This window comes from Ammospiza caudacuta, chromosome 5, assembly GCF_027887145.1.
Source record: "Ammospiza caudacuta isolate bAmmCau1 chromosome 5, bAmmCau1.pri, whole genome shotgun sequence".
In the NCBI taxonomy this organism is placed as follows: domain Eukaryota; kingdom Metazoa; phylum Chordata; class Aves; order Passeriformes; family Passerellidae; genus Ammospiza; species Ammospiza caudacuta.
Window position 1 is genome coordinate 49,298,707 of NC_080597.1, and position 13,546 is coordinate 49,312,252.

The window sequence follows — 13,546 nt, forward strand, 5'->3', positions numbered from 1 at the left end:
TCTGTGGTTTTATGTACAGGAGGGGCAGAATTAGCTATGGCAAGGCAAAATCACGATGCTGAAAAGGCATCACCTAAAACACTTCACTGCTGGTCCCTCATGCCCAGGCCCTGCCCAGGGTGGGCCATTCCTTCTGTCTGCACTCACCACAGCTGGGAAGCACCTCAAGTGCCCACACCACTCCGCCCTGCCCATCCCCAGCCCACCCACCTCTCACACTAACAGAGATTTAGGTACTTGATGGCAACCCTCAGTTTTTTAGGCAAACAGCAAAATACCAGGAGCTGAAGTCAGGTGAGGTTTTCAAGCTGCTTTTTTTTTTTTCCATTTGGATAAATACAGTAGTGACCCTGTCCTTTTGCCTGCAGAAGTTATTGAAACTGTTAACATAATGTTCAAAAAGCAACATATCTCAGAAAAATGCTACTGAAGCTGAGGGCAGACTTAAACCTCATGCTGCTTTGTCAGTCAAACCACCTGCAACATCCCAACACACATCACTGGCACCAACTCTCACATACACACCCCATTATTTTATCAGGAATCAAGCTGATAAAAACACTCCCCTTTTTTTTATCACTGCCAGACCTCACTGAAATGAGCAAGAATTAAGACCAGTATTTCAACAAAAACACAAGCTGGAAAAAGGTAGAGCTACACTATCACAAAAGTCAACAGACTGACAAAAAATATACACTAGATAACAAGCAACTATGCAGGTGGAACAAAAAACTCATCTGCATTTAGAGGTATGGAACGAAGAAAGATAATCAGGCAGAATCAACCATCAAGTACATTGCTTAAAATGCTGCTAAGGTAAACAAGGAGAAGACCAATTTTATACATAAGACAAAACTGACAAATTTTAGAACAACGAGATAAAATAAGGATCTATTTGGAAATACCAAAAGAAAAAAATGCTTGAAGGGAAGAAAATGCAATTCCTAGCATCTTAAGCACCTTTTATCTGTTTCAATAGAAAAAGAAAACACTCAATTTCTTAACTGATGTGACCTAACACAGCTTTCATAACAACCATGGACAGTTTAAACTCTTAGCATCAACATCAGAAAATTCCATTAACAAGGACTCAAGAGCTCAAATCTCAAATTTATTATGCTGTATTGAGATTCATCTGTTCTCTCAGTAGGCACAAAGTTGCTGTAAAACAAAGAATGAGAGAAACCTGGTTTTGTTTCACGCCAAACACTATAACTCATCCTGATTAACTATCTTCTATTAGCATATACAACAAAAAAAAACCAAAACAGTTGATGCTGAATATTATGATATATAATCACTTGCCATATTAATTAAAACAATCTCTTTCTGCTTTTGATCAGGGGTGACTATTTTACCTAAAGCAGTATCTTCTCTCAAATAAACACATTCTGTAAGTGCAGAGGTCATTCTATGAACACGTCACAAGCTGCTCTACTGTAGCCAGCCACCAAAAATGGCTTTACTCCAATTAGCACTATGTTTTGCTAATATAGGTTTTTTCATCAGGCAGACTACACAGGTCACTCTCTTCAGATTTTTTGCACCCTCCTGATGCATTTGCAAAAGCACTCCAGTACTTTGAAACATCGGTACACAATTCTTGTCTGCTTACACTTACTTGAGACATCAATTTTCATGAAGGCTACAAGTATCTGCTTCTCCAGGATTTTTAATTTTCTAGTGTGTGCTATCATCCTTCTGCAGAATCTACATTTTTGTTTTCAACACATACAGCCTCCTAATCCAGATGGCTACATCTTGCCATACGTGAACAAAAAAAAAAGCAGAGACAGGCAGCTGGAGTGCCTCCCATGCCACTGGCATATATCTGGTTTTATAATGTTACTTTGATAAACAGCATAGACTGAAAAATGTGAGCCAATTTTGTCTATCATCTCTACTTTGGAAAGCTCTCAAAAAAGCTCAAATGCTTTTGTACAAGATGTAGGAGAGATGTAACTTATTAGCAACAGCACTATAAAACTTGGAATGATTCCTGCTGTGAGGATATAAAGACAGAAAATATTGTTGTATCTCCCAACAATTAGACTCAAAGATAAGCCACTATTTCTTACCTAGACAGAAGGCAAGGCAGATAAAAATGGGTTTGGGGGAGAAAAGTTACTTTCTCATCTTCCCCTTGTACTTGGGACAGGTAAAACACGCTGAATAGGCACAGTCCTACTGAAAAAGTTAAAAAGCACAAGTGTGAGAGCAGAGGGAAACACCAGGAAATAAAATAACATGAGAGAGGCACTGAGAAAAACCAGAGATTCAAAGACAATCTGTCTCTGCCTAATAGCAAATATTAGGCTGCAAGAGTTTCAAAAGCATTTAGAAGTATGACTGCAACAAGTCCAGGGATATTCACCTAGATACCAAGAGGTTCTCTTCCAACCTTTCTCAACCCATTCACAATGATTTTTACTTAAAACAGCATGCATAAACTGAATATAATAACAGCAGCAGCATTCCAATGAGGATTTACAATCCCACCAGTTGCACTTCCTTACTACCTCATTATGTCACTGGGACAAGAGCAATGGAAGCAATGCATTGGGGGTTATAGTAATAGAATGACTGATCTATCAGCACTTATCTTTGCCTGACCACCTGCAGTTACTGACCTGCCCATCATCAGTGCCAGTGCCATGAAAAGCATATTCTACGAGGCTCTGATGTAGCTGCTCCACCAGCAATGTCACTGCAAACAACTGCATGGATCACCACTGCATGGCAACTTTCCATATTGATGCCATAACCAGTCAAAACCACAATGTTCTCAAAAACTACTCTTGAAAGTAACAACCCACCCATAGCACTTCACATAGGGCAAACCACTGCATCAAACTGTCCTCACTGGTTGTGCGGGTTCCCGCATCTTTGTGTTACTTCTGCCTTTGCTCCCTTGAAGTCACAGACAAAGAATTTATAGACTATCCTTGAAAACCCTGATGGAGGGGAAAGAGCCTACTTAAGGAGTATGAGTGAGAATAAAGAACCATGAAGAGTAGACTTCAGATGCTTAAATACTAGTAAGGACTTAAAATATTAGTTTAACAACAGAATACCCTATTGTTAAACTAATCACACAGATTTATTCTGAAAGACTTATTCTAGTACTTATTAGGAAATGACCGGAGTTACACACTCATGTCTTACTTATCCCTCAATAAGGACATAGATCCTGCACCAACATACCCACCACACACATCAGTGAAAGCGTTTACAATGAGATTTATGTAGCCTCCATACACTCGCTACGAATGATTGCTCAAAATTACGCTCAGATGTACGTACAAGGAGGACGAGCCTTCCCTTCAAAACAAATATACAAATTCAAGCGTGAATCAGAGTCCTCTGTCCCATATGGGTTTCAAAGGATTAAATGATGAGGCACACGAGCCACCTCGGGCGCTGACCCAGCAGCCGCTGCCCACAGGAGGCCGTCCTGCCCAGGGCTTTTGCGTTTGAGCGCACCCGCGGGCGCGGGGGCTCCGCGGCGCTGCCGCCGCGCCGGGGCCGCTCCGGCGCGGGAGGGACGGACGCGCTCCCCGGGCCGTCCCTCGAGGCTCCGCTTCCCGGGGCGGGCGCCCCGCACCCCGAGCACGTGCTCGCAGAGGGGGCAGGAAGGCGGCCCCGGGGCGCCCCGCAAGAAGCCGAGCGCGTCCCACCGCAGCCGCGGGCCAGAGGAGCGGCTCCGGGCCCGCTGGTGCCGCGCAGGAAGGCGGCCGGCCCGCGGCTCGGCCCCGCGCCCGGCCCCGCCGCTCACCCACCTGCCGCTGCCCCGTTTCCCGCTCCCGCTGCGCGGCAGCCCCGCGGCAGCTCCGCACGTCCCCGCCGCTTCCGGCGCTCCCGAGCCGTCGGCGGAAAGCCCCGCCCGCCGCCGCGGAGCCGCCGCCCATTGGCCGTGGCCGCGCCGGGAGCTGCGCGTCGGCGGAAGCGCGACGGGCCGGGGCGACGGCAGGCAGGCAGGGAGCGAGCCGTGTGTTCCGGGCCGTCCCGCCCCGCCGGGACCGCAGCTGCGCCTCTCCGGGCCGCTCGCACGATGGGCTCCCGCGCGGGCTGAGCCCCGCCGTGACGGGTACGCGGGGCCGGGGCACCGGGGGGTCGCGAACGCTCGGTCACGGCTCGCTCGCTTCGGGCCTTTGCGGAATAGGAAGGGCGAAACAAGCGGCTGGTCGGGGACGCGCTGTGACGTTGTGGCCCAAGGTGTTAATACAGCGTGTGGAAGTTCCTGCAGTCTGTGGTTATGTTGCTTTAATGTCGGTTTGCTCGCGCTGAACTCTGAACTAGATTACGTGTCTCCTGGTTTGAGGAGGAATGGGTGCCGCGCAGTGAGTTACCCAGATCTGCCCCGCCTCGGTGAACCTCTGGGTGACACCAGATGCGATTGAACCAAGCAGCTCTTCTCCCATCTTGGCTGTGCTGAGAATCCCCTTAAAAACACACTGTTGGAAAAGCTTTTGTGGGAAATGGTAGCATAGAAATCATGAGCTTCTGAGGGCCGTGATCTTTCCAGGTGGAGGCAAACGAGGACAGCCCAGGCCTCCTGAGCCCTCTTTACTTCTGTAGGTATTGCACATTTGTTGTCAAGTGAAGCAGTTACTGCTGTATCATCTTCATTCCCAGCAAAGTCTCAGTAAATGCTGATTAGTACTGGGGATGGAAATGGAATCATATCATTATATCTGTCTGGAACAAAATTCTACTGATTTTGGCCAAGGTCGATGTGACACCTATATGTAATCTGGAAAAGGAACATATATGAATTACAAGTGTTTGATAGATAGGTAGTCTGGGCTGATGGTCTGGTTGCCCAGTCTTACTGTCCCTAAGCTTTCTTAGTTAGATCACTGTGTAGAAGTGTTTTGACTCAAAGCACAGATCCTTTTTATGTTCCTCTTTGGCTTGAGCTGATTGTATTCTTTCTTTACTGATAGTGCTAATCTTATTTACCAACTCTTGATCCTATTTGATATTTGCTTGGTACTATTTAAGTGAGTATGAGATAAAACAGATTATTCTCTTACAGCCTGTTCCATGCCCCTTGTGCAGGGCAGAATTGCAGCAAGTGGTTGAGTGGTTGATACCCTTGTCAGGGACCGAGGAGAACGTGAGTTTGGTTTCATCCTTTACCAGACGCTTGATTATTAGCCTGAGCCAAGCTCCTGCCACAACTAATGGTTTGTTGATTTGGGTCTAAACTCCATTGAGACTATTAAATCAGGAAGAAAATACTGTACTTTGAGGATCAAGATAGAAACACTCTAATTGGCCTGAGCAGGAGTGTCTTGGGAAACTTGCTCACAAATCATTTGTACATACTTCAGTTGATTAAATCGTAGATCTGACATTGCTGCACTGCACTTAAAAACAAACATACAAGTTTGTGCTTTTAAGTTGAAATATCAATGTTAAGTCATGGAAGTATAAGTAAATTTAGGCTCCACTTGATGATTCAGAGGCATCTGAGCTGTTTTAGTGGTGTCCTCATGTGTTCTGGGATAGAGTAGAAAAGCCAATTACTGAAATTAATCATTGTCTTTCTGTGATATCCCCAATACTAATGACAGATGCTGCATTAAGCATATTGGATCGAAGCAAAACGTATTCGTGTACCTGATCTATTTTTCAGGAGACTTAATCATTGCTGACAGATGGCTCTTGTCAAAAAATGGCTTCTTTTAGCTTGAGTTGTTAGAAAAGACAAAAAAGATTGAATTCAAGAAGTCATTGTAATGAGACATAACTCTATTGTCAAAGTTAGTATGTGAAAGTGATAAATGAAGAAGGCATTAATATTACAGAGAGGCCATTACATTAATGGGAATTGTGTGCAGTTCTGTGGAGGTATTGTAAAGGCTTTTAGCCAATGTTTAAAGTTGAGTAATGAAGGTAATACCTTGAAGATCAAGAAAGCCCCAGAAAGGCATCCAGGATAAAATAGAAATGTTTTGATTTGTTGAAAAGCTCTAGCAGGATATAGCCTTGAAACCAGGCTGTACCTGACTTTCATTGAGTCTCCTGCAGCAAGGAGAAAGCTGAGATGTTGTTTTTTGGTTCATTTGGAGATTTTTGTGAGGGGAGAGGATTTTTTTTTTTCTGGTCAGCTGAGCAGAGAGGCTGGTAATCCTGGAGAAAGACCAGAAAACAGTCTCTGAACATGAAAAACCTCAAAATTGAATCACTTGGAAACTGCCACTGCAATGAATTGTGATACAGTAAGCATGTAAGGAAAGAGAAGCAAAGCACTTGGACAGTCAATGTCTACTGGGAATATCAGGCCTTCAGATAACTAAATCATGAAATGCCAGAAAGTATTAGCCAGATTAGAGTGTGATATTAGTTACTTTTGTTGGCACTTGGCCAAGCAATCTGTTCAGACTGGCTACCCAAGAAGTCCCCTAAGAAACTGTAATATGGCAGATGCTGATTTTAATACTTTAAAGTTTTTATCCCCGTCAGCTTCTGTCTACATTTTTAAAATGAGGCAGTCTTGCTGAAGAAGTGGCTTGATCCTCAGTTGGGAATTGGCTGGAGGTGCCAGGAAGCAGCAATAAGGCTGTAGGAAAATGGACAAGGAGGTAGAAATTGGACTGTGTAGGGAGTGGGTTTGCTGTACTATTTGGTGTGGCCTTTCATAAGGGGTATGTTTTGATCTTAAATTTTACTGACTTAGCTCTTGGTCTGAACCATGGCTACAGAATGGGTCAAAGAGAATGTTTTGCGCAGACTTTACACCTCTAAAAATTTTGGGAAATGTCCAAATGTGAAGAAAACCGTTGGCTTGTCATTTTCTAGTTTGATTACTCTTCACCTAGTATTAGATGATGTGTATGTGGTTATAATGGTAACCACATACCATTTTATTTTAATTGATTAATTGTTTCCAGACATATTCAGTTTCAAGAGCATAGAAAAGATTGGAAATTCATATGGAAAGATTGGAGATTTTCCTCCCTAGTCGGAAGGGTGTAGGGGGGTGCTTCTACAGAGATGCTTCTTTATGGTCAAGCTCTGGACACTTGCAGTTCTAGAGGAGTGCAGAAACTTGAGCAATAGTTAAGAGAGGAGATGAAAGCTTGCCACTTTAGCATCATGCTACATTGACTTAAAAATGTATTTATCTCCCTCCCCACAATAATTAAGACTCTGCTTTAGGGAAACTTTTTTTTTTGCCCCCTTAACCAGCTGTATTTTATTGTATGTTGAATGCAGCTGAGCTGATACTTGCATAAGAATCAGATCATGCTGGTACTAGTACAAAGGTCAGTAATTTGATATGTTGTCCCTAATGTTTAATAAATGGACATTGCTTGTTTCTTTTGGCCCCCAACCTTTCTAATTGCACAGATCAGCAGAGGATTATTTAAGTACACTGACTTGCCAGTTTTTTCTTGACAACAGATTGACTCACACAGAACAAAAATATGTTTGGATCCAGGAGATGAGGAAGGAATGTATGTCTTCTGTAGTCCATGAAGGCAAAGGAAATGAAAGCTGTGCTCTCCTGCAGCTTTATCATGGCTGTCTGGGCTAGGTTTGAAATAAAATTGAAAGTCTCGAAACTATTTTTTAATTGATTTCTTTGTTCAATACAGTTTAACTCTTCTCTTTTTCCTTTCATCAGAAAAATGAGTGGTGGGTTGGCACCAAGCAAAAGCACAGTGTATGTGTCCAATTTACCCTTTGCTTTGACTAACAATGATCTGTACAGGGTAAGTTTTAAGAGATGCATTTTTTACATTAAACTTGTTGACAACAATTTTGACTGTAAAATCAATACTGATATATAAGTTTGTCATGATAAATTTATTATTAGTGAAATACAATTGTCTGTTGTTAAATCTTTTTATTTTGTTTTATATTTCAGATATTTTCAAAGTATGGGAAAGTTGTCAAGTAAGTGACCTGATATGGCCTTCTATTTTTGTACCTCTTGTTTTAAATATTTTATGTCTTTCCTTCACTTGAAAGTCTTAAGCTTTTTGTAATTAAAGTATGAATGTGGAACTGTATTGAAGTTCTATTCATTTTTAATAAAGTATAAATTTTATTTAACAACTGAAAGTTCTTGCAGTTACATATATAATACAAGAATATTTGTGTTTGGGACAGGTTTTGCTAACCATTTATGAAGAGCAAGTAGAATGTTGTTACATAGCATCAGTCTTTTCTCTGAAATAGTTGAAACAGTGTTCTTCTAGTGTAATTCCCCTTTCCTTCACCACTGTGGGGCAGAGTGGGTAAGTGTGAAAGTGAGAACTTATGCGAACTAGATGTCACAGTTCCCACAATTGCAGCGTGCAGGTCTCTGTGATTCTAGAGGGGCTGGTGATTGTGACTGCTTAGTGTTTTACCTAACGCTACATGTAAGGCTGCATTAATGGCTTTCAGTATGTGGGGTATTTGTGAACAATATATGTGAATATCTGCCTCTGTGTTCAAATGCTAGAAAGAAATGCCACAGGAAGGAACTGACTGGTTTGTTTCTTTTTTTTTAATTGGTCAGAATAAGGAGACTCAAGTCTTCGGTTTTTAATCTTAAACCAGCAAGTATCTTCTCTAATTTCTAGTAGCTGTTGCAGTAACCTGTGAGATACAGAGTTTCAAAGTTTATGAAGCCTCAGAAGTGTGTTTCAGGTTACAAATAGCAGGAAAAGTGAATACATCCTGACTATTATGACTTCAACTGAGTTTGTTCAGTAAGAATCAGACTTTCTATGGCTCCGAGAAGTTCCTGACTTTTTAAACATTTGTCACACTTGATTCTTTCTATTCTTGTGTTATTAACTGATATGTTCAATATCCTGATTAGAAGTCTGACAATCACACCGGGCTTCTGTTGGAATTCTTCAAAGAGTAGATTGGCATAAAAATTAATAGAATTGTCCTAAAGTGAGTTTGATTGACACTTGAACTTAATGCATGCAGTTGAACATGTCCAAGAGGCTTTGTTAGTAAAACAGTTAAGTTCAACCTTTTTGTGCATGTATTTGGGGAAATTTGAGATTTCTTTACTGTGTTTTTACCATGTGGGTCATCTGTTACTTAAACAGCTTGTATGTTAAGCCTTCTGTATTGAAGTGGGGTTTGGTTTTTTGGTTACTTCTTAGAATTTTGGCTTGCCCTGTGGCTGAACCTTGTTTTACCTGTGATGGACATAGGGACGAGTGTATTCCCTACTTTTTTATGTGTACTTTGATTTTTATGTACATGCTCCCTGACATTCTGGTTCTCACTGTTGTTGTTTTGTTAGGTTTTTTCTGGACTAAATACAACTGACACTAAGATGGAAAGAACTGAGGCTGTGTGGATTCCGGCCATACACACAACCAGGCCCTGTTTTCTAGATTTTTATCTTTAGGTTTTGTTTTACTGTTTCTAGATTTTCACAAACTTCTCAGCGTCCTATTGAAGCTGTTGATTTCAATGTTAGACTGAAGATTTAACTTAGCATGTCATGTGAAATAACACATGCATCCGTGATCTTTGGCTTTCAGTTGGAGATATTTGTAGAACAGTACTCCATATAGGTAGTGTTTCCTGTTGTGAATATTCCTGTTTAGCTGATTAGTCCTACACAAACATAGATTTCTCAGTTTGGAGGTAGTTCACACTGTGCTTTTCTCAATAATAGCAATGGTAAGATTACTCATGAATTTTCCTTTCACCTCCAGTATATGTAGTTCCCTCCAGTTAGGTTGCTTGTAAATTTAAAGATTATGTTCTCTGTTCTTCAAGTCACCCAAGGGAATTAAGAGTGATACTTGTCTCAGAAAGACCCACAGGCTTTTTAAAAATCATCTCCACTCTACCTCTAAATACATGGCCAGGTTAGCTGCTCCTTTGAATTTCTGTTTAATAAGTATTTTTATTGTTAAATATACTTTAACTCTTTTGCTGTGTAACAAAGGTAAGATGCCCCTGAGATTTATAAGGAAAAAGAATCTGAAATAATTTTAGTGTGTTTCAGTAAAATCAATAATGTGGTTATATGTTTCCAGAGTTACCATTATGAAAGACAAAGACACCAGAAAGAGCAAAGGAGTTGCCTTCATTTTGTTTTTGGATAAAGAATCTGCACAAAACTGTTCTCGGGCACTTAATAACAAGCAGGTAAGTTGTGGAAAGTTTTTATGGCAGGAGGGTTGGGCTTTCAATCCCAAAACATTCACCTTTTCTTTCCAATTTTCTGTAGTTGTTTGGAAGAGTAATAAAAGCAAGTATTGCCATTGATAATGGAAGAGCAGCAGAATTCATTCGCAGGCGTAACTACTTTGATAAATCTAAGTGTTACGAATGTGGGGTGAGTAAAACCAAAAATGTAGAGAAATGGACAAAGATTGTGGATTGACATAAGAATAACTTAATAATTGAAATAATACTAAATAGTAATAGTAGATGGTAATGAAAGAAACAAAGAGAAATAAAACCCCAGAAAAATAAGTGATGCACATGAAAACTATTGCAATGACAACCTCCTACTCTTTGCTTCAAAGTATCTGCTTTTGTTATACCTTTGGAAGTTCATGATTTAGCTGGCAGTAAAATAAATACAGGAAACAACTATTCTATATAGAAGTGAGTTTTAAATTTTAATTAATTCCTGACTTTTCCTGAACATAGTAATGTAGGACAGTGATATTTGGATAGTATTTAATATCCAATACAAGTGTTATAGTCATAACACTTCTTACAGCAAAAATATCACCTCGCTCCTGTGTCCTAAATTGTTAATTCTGATGTTTCTATCTTGTTTTCAATCTAAACCATGTGTAGTGTATTCAGTTATTGTAACAGACAAAAAAATCTACTGTGCTTGTAGCTTGTTCTGAGTTTGCAGTTAAGCATGCATATCACCACTAATCTCTCCATTTCCATGGCATGCCTAGAGAAGAGTTTGTATTCTGTGTGCAAATTCAGCATTCCATTTATCTTACTAATTGCCCCCATATTTTCCCCCATGAACTTCCCTCATTAGAGGTTTTAATGTATAGTTGTTTGTAATGGCTTCTGTTAAGCAATATTTCTTTTTCTCCAAGGAAGCAGGACACTTAAGTTATGCTTGTCCTAAAAATATGCTAGGAGAGCGGGAACCACCAAAAAAAAAAGAAAAGAAGAAGAGAAAGAAAATAGTGGAGCCAGAAGAAGTGTATGTAAATTGAGTTACATGTTACTATTTCTTTTAGGAAGCTTTTTCATACTAAACACTTAAATTAAAGATCTATATTTTTTTCACTCTCCCTGCACAATGAAGTGAGGAGGAAGAAGAGAGTGAAGAGGAAGGTGAAGACCCTGCTCTAGATAGCCTCAGCCAAGCCATAGCTTTTCAGGTACAAAATTGAAGCATGGCATATTTATTATATTTTTTTAACTTCAACTCCCTTCTTTAGCTGCTTTTCAGAAGCTCTGATATACATGCATAGGTCTGTCTGCTCTATAGCACTTAGTGGTAGCAGTAGTTGATAACTGTAGTTGGCTTCTTTACATTGCAGGCATGTTCAGTGGAATTTTGTTTGGGTTTCTTGCTCTTTCACTATTGCTGCATTTGTGTGTTGCAGCCTTTTTTCCCTTCAAGCTGCTTTGGTATTTTCTTGTGTCATCTCTGCTGTGATGCTCTGTTAGGTTTTTGCCCACAAATCCCTCCTTACTTTGTTGTCTGAGGAGACAAAAAACCCAGTCATGTATAAGTGACCAGACACATCCTCTGTCCTCACTGGAATGTCCTTGAACATTTATTACTGGGACACTTCCTTTACCCAATACAGACCATCACATTCTCTAATTGACCTCATCTCCCAAAACATACTGAATGCATATTTTTTTATGTAGCTAGCTTATCTAACATCTGTATTACTGTCTTTATTACTTCTTTGTCTCTACACCCTTTTGCTTCATGAAACAGAACAAGCCTGACCTGATATTCAAATTTCTTGGGTCCCTGAGCAACATTGTTGCCTATGTGCCTGTCCCCCCCAAAAAAAACTCTCAAGAATTAATAACTTTGTTCTGAACGTGACTGTAATGAGCGCAGGACTTTTACATTATGATGTCCAAAAAAGTGATTCACATACTCACAGTGTTCCTCTCTTTCCCCAAAAACTCCACAATTGGAAATAAAACCTATAAAGGCAGGAAACATTCTCATTTCTATTGATGCCTCACTATCACCATCCAAAGATTTTTAACTGGTAAAAACAGGAAGCTTCTATTTAAACTATTAGTTGAATAACCTTCAGTAATAATCCCCAAAGGCACTCATTATGTGAATGAATGACTGCAAAGGACGATAGAAGACTTATTAGCAGAACAAAGCTGATTCAATAACATCAGTTTAAAACATGAGGCATTTTTTGCTTTAGATCTCAGCTAAAGAGATATGCTTAGATTTTTTGCTTTAGATCTCTCTATATTTTTGGAAGTTTGCCATGGGCAAAATTCCTCTTTTTGAGAATACATGATGGTCCAGGTGGCTGCTGTGGTGTAGAAGACAGCTTATATGTGAGAACTACTTTCAGAAATGTTTCCTAGTGCTTTGATCACACAGTCTATCTGGAAATAAACCCATGTACTTCTTTAACTTATTTAAGAATTCAGTGTATATTAAGAATTAGCATTGTTATTTGTAGTGCATGTTAATTTTTCTTAATCCCAGCTAATACTTTTCTTCATTACAGCAAGCTAAAATTGAGGAAGAACAACAAATATGGACACAGACTGCAGGGGAATCTTCCATTTCAGATGATTCAAAACGTCCACGGATTAAGAAAAGTGCTTATTTCAGTGATGAGGAAGAGCTTAGTGACTGAAATAATACTGTTCTAAATGCATATATCAGATATATATAGTGTACATTTTGTAAAGTGCTACAAAGTGATCTGTAATACAGGTTTGTTTTGGTGTTGAAGACAGTGAAAATCATGGGGTTGTTTTATTCTGTCCCCTGATTCTCCCGTCTTTTTATATCTGTATCTCAAAACCTTTTGTTTCAAGGCAACTTTTTAAGAAAATTATGTAATTATACACTTAAATCCAGAAAAGTATCTGTGAGAGTGTGTGCGTCTTGCAGTTAGTGTCTAGACCCAAGTCCTAGCAGTGAAATGTTTCATGAGAGAATTTCTCAAGGCTTTTTTCTTAAGAGGAGTTCCTCTTAGGATGACTGTTAACACTACTGATGCTTTATGTGTTGGTCTGTTTGGAAGCAGTGCTTTAGTAGTACTTCAGTAGATTATGAAACTTGCATTAGTTCCTCTGCACAGGGTTGAATTTCAGCTTTAGGTATTGTCTTTTTACCATTGGTGCAGTACTATAATAAATTATTGTTACATCAACACTGTTTCTCCTGACTGCAGTTTGAGTGGTAACAGTAATTAGGGTTATCCACAGAGTTTTAAATACATTTGGATCTAACCTGGATCACATCTGAACCTGTTGGCAAAATCCAAAAGGCATTGTTTCCTACATGCCTAAAAACAGCTTCCATGTGTACTTGGAACCGTCGTGGTCTCTTAGCAAAGTGTGTTGCCCCATATTTTGC

General features: G+C 40.2%; 1 protein-coding gene across 3 annotated transcripts; it reads left to right on the plus strand.

Moving 5' to 3' along the window:
- The first annotated feature begins 3,949 nt into the window (after positions 1 to 3,949).
- Positions 3,950 to 13,340, plus strand: ZCRB1 (zinc finger CCHC-type and RNA binding motif containing 1). Of its 3 annotated transcripts, XM_058805193.1 has the most exons (9): positions 3,964 to 4,087; positions 5,039 to 5,119; positions 7,637 to 7,724; positions 7,880 to 7,908; positions 10,014 to 10,125; positions 10,208 to 10,315; positions 11,052 to 11,161; positions 11,267 to 11,342; positions 12,687 to 13,340. In XM_058805193.1, the coding sequence occupies exons 3-9, from the start codon at positions 7,641 to 7,643 to the stop codon at positions 12,816 to 12,818; spliced, it is 651 nt and encodes a 216-aa protein (XP_058661176.1). In that variant the 5' UTR covers positions 3,964 to 4,087; positions 5,039 to 5,119; positions 7,637 to 7,640; the 3' UTR covers positions 12,819 to 13,340. The 3 variants fall into 3 exon arrangements, with proteins under 3 accessions (XP_058661175.1, XP_058661176.1, XP_058661177.1); XM_058805192.1 differs by lacking the exon at positions 5,039 to 5,119 and having other exon boundaries at positions 3,950 to 4,087; XM_058805194.1 differs by lacking the exons at positions 3,964 to 4,087; positions 5,039 to 5,119 and adding an exon at positions 4,195 to 4,574.
- The last annotated feature ends 206 nt before the right edge of the window (positions 13,341 to 13,546 follow it).

Excerpts from the sequence above, each read along its gene's own strand:
- ZCRB1 (XM_058805192.1), top strand. The coding sequence starts at position 7,641 with ATGAGTGGTGGGTTGGCACCAAGCAAAAGCACAGTGTATGTGTCCAAT. Across the intron at positions 7,909-10,013 it reads AAGTATGGGAAAGTTGTCAA|AGTTACCATTATGAAAGACA; the intron begins GTAAGTGACCTG and ends ATATGTTTCCAG. Across the intron at positions 10,316-11,051 it reads CTAAGTGTTACGAATGTGGG|GAAGCAGGACACTTAAGTTA; the intron begins GTGAGTAAAACC and ends TTTTTCTCCAAG.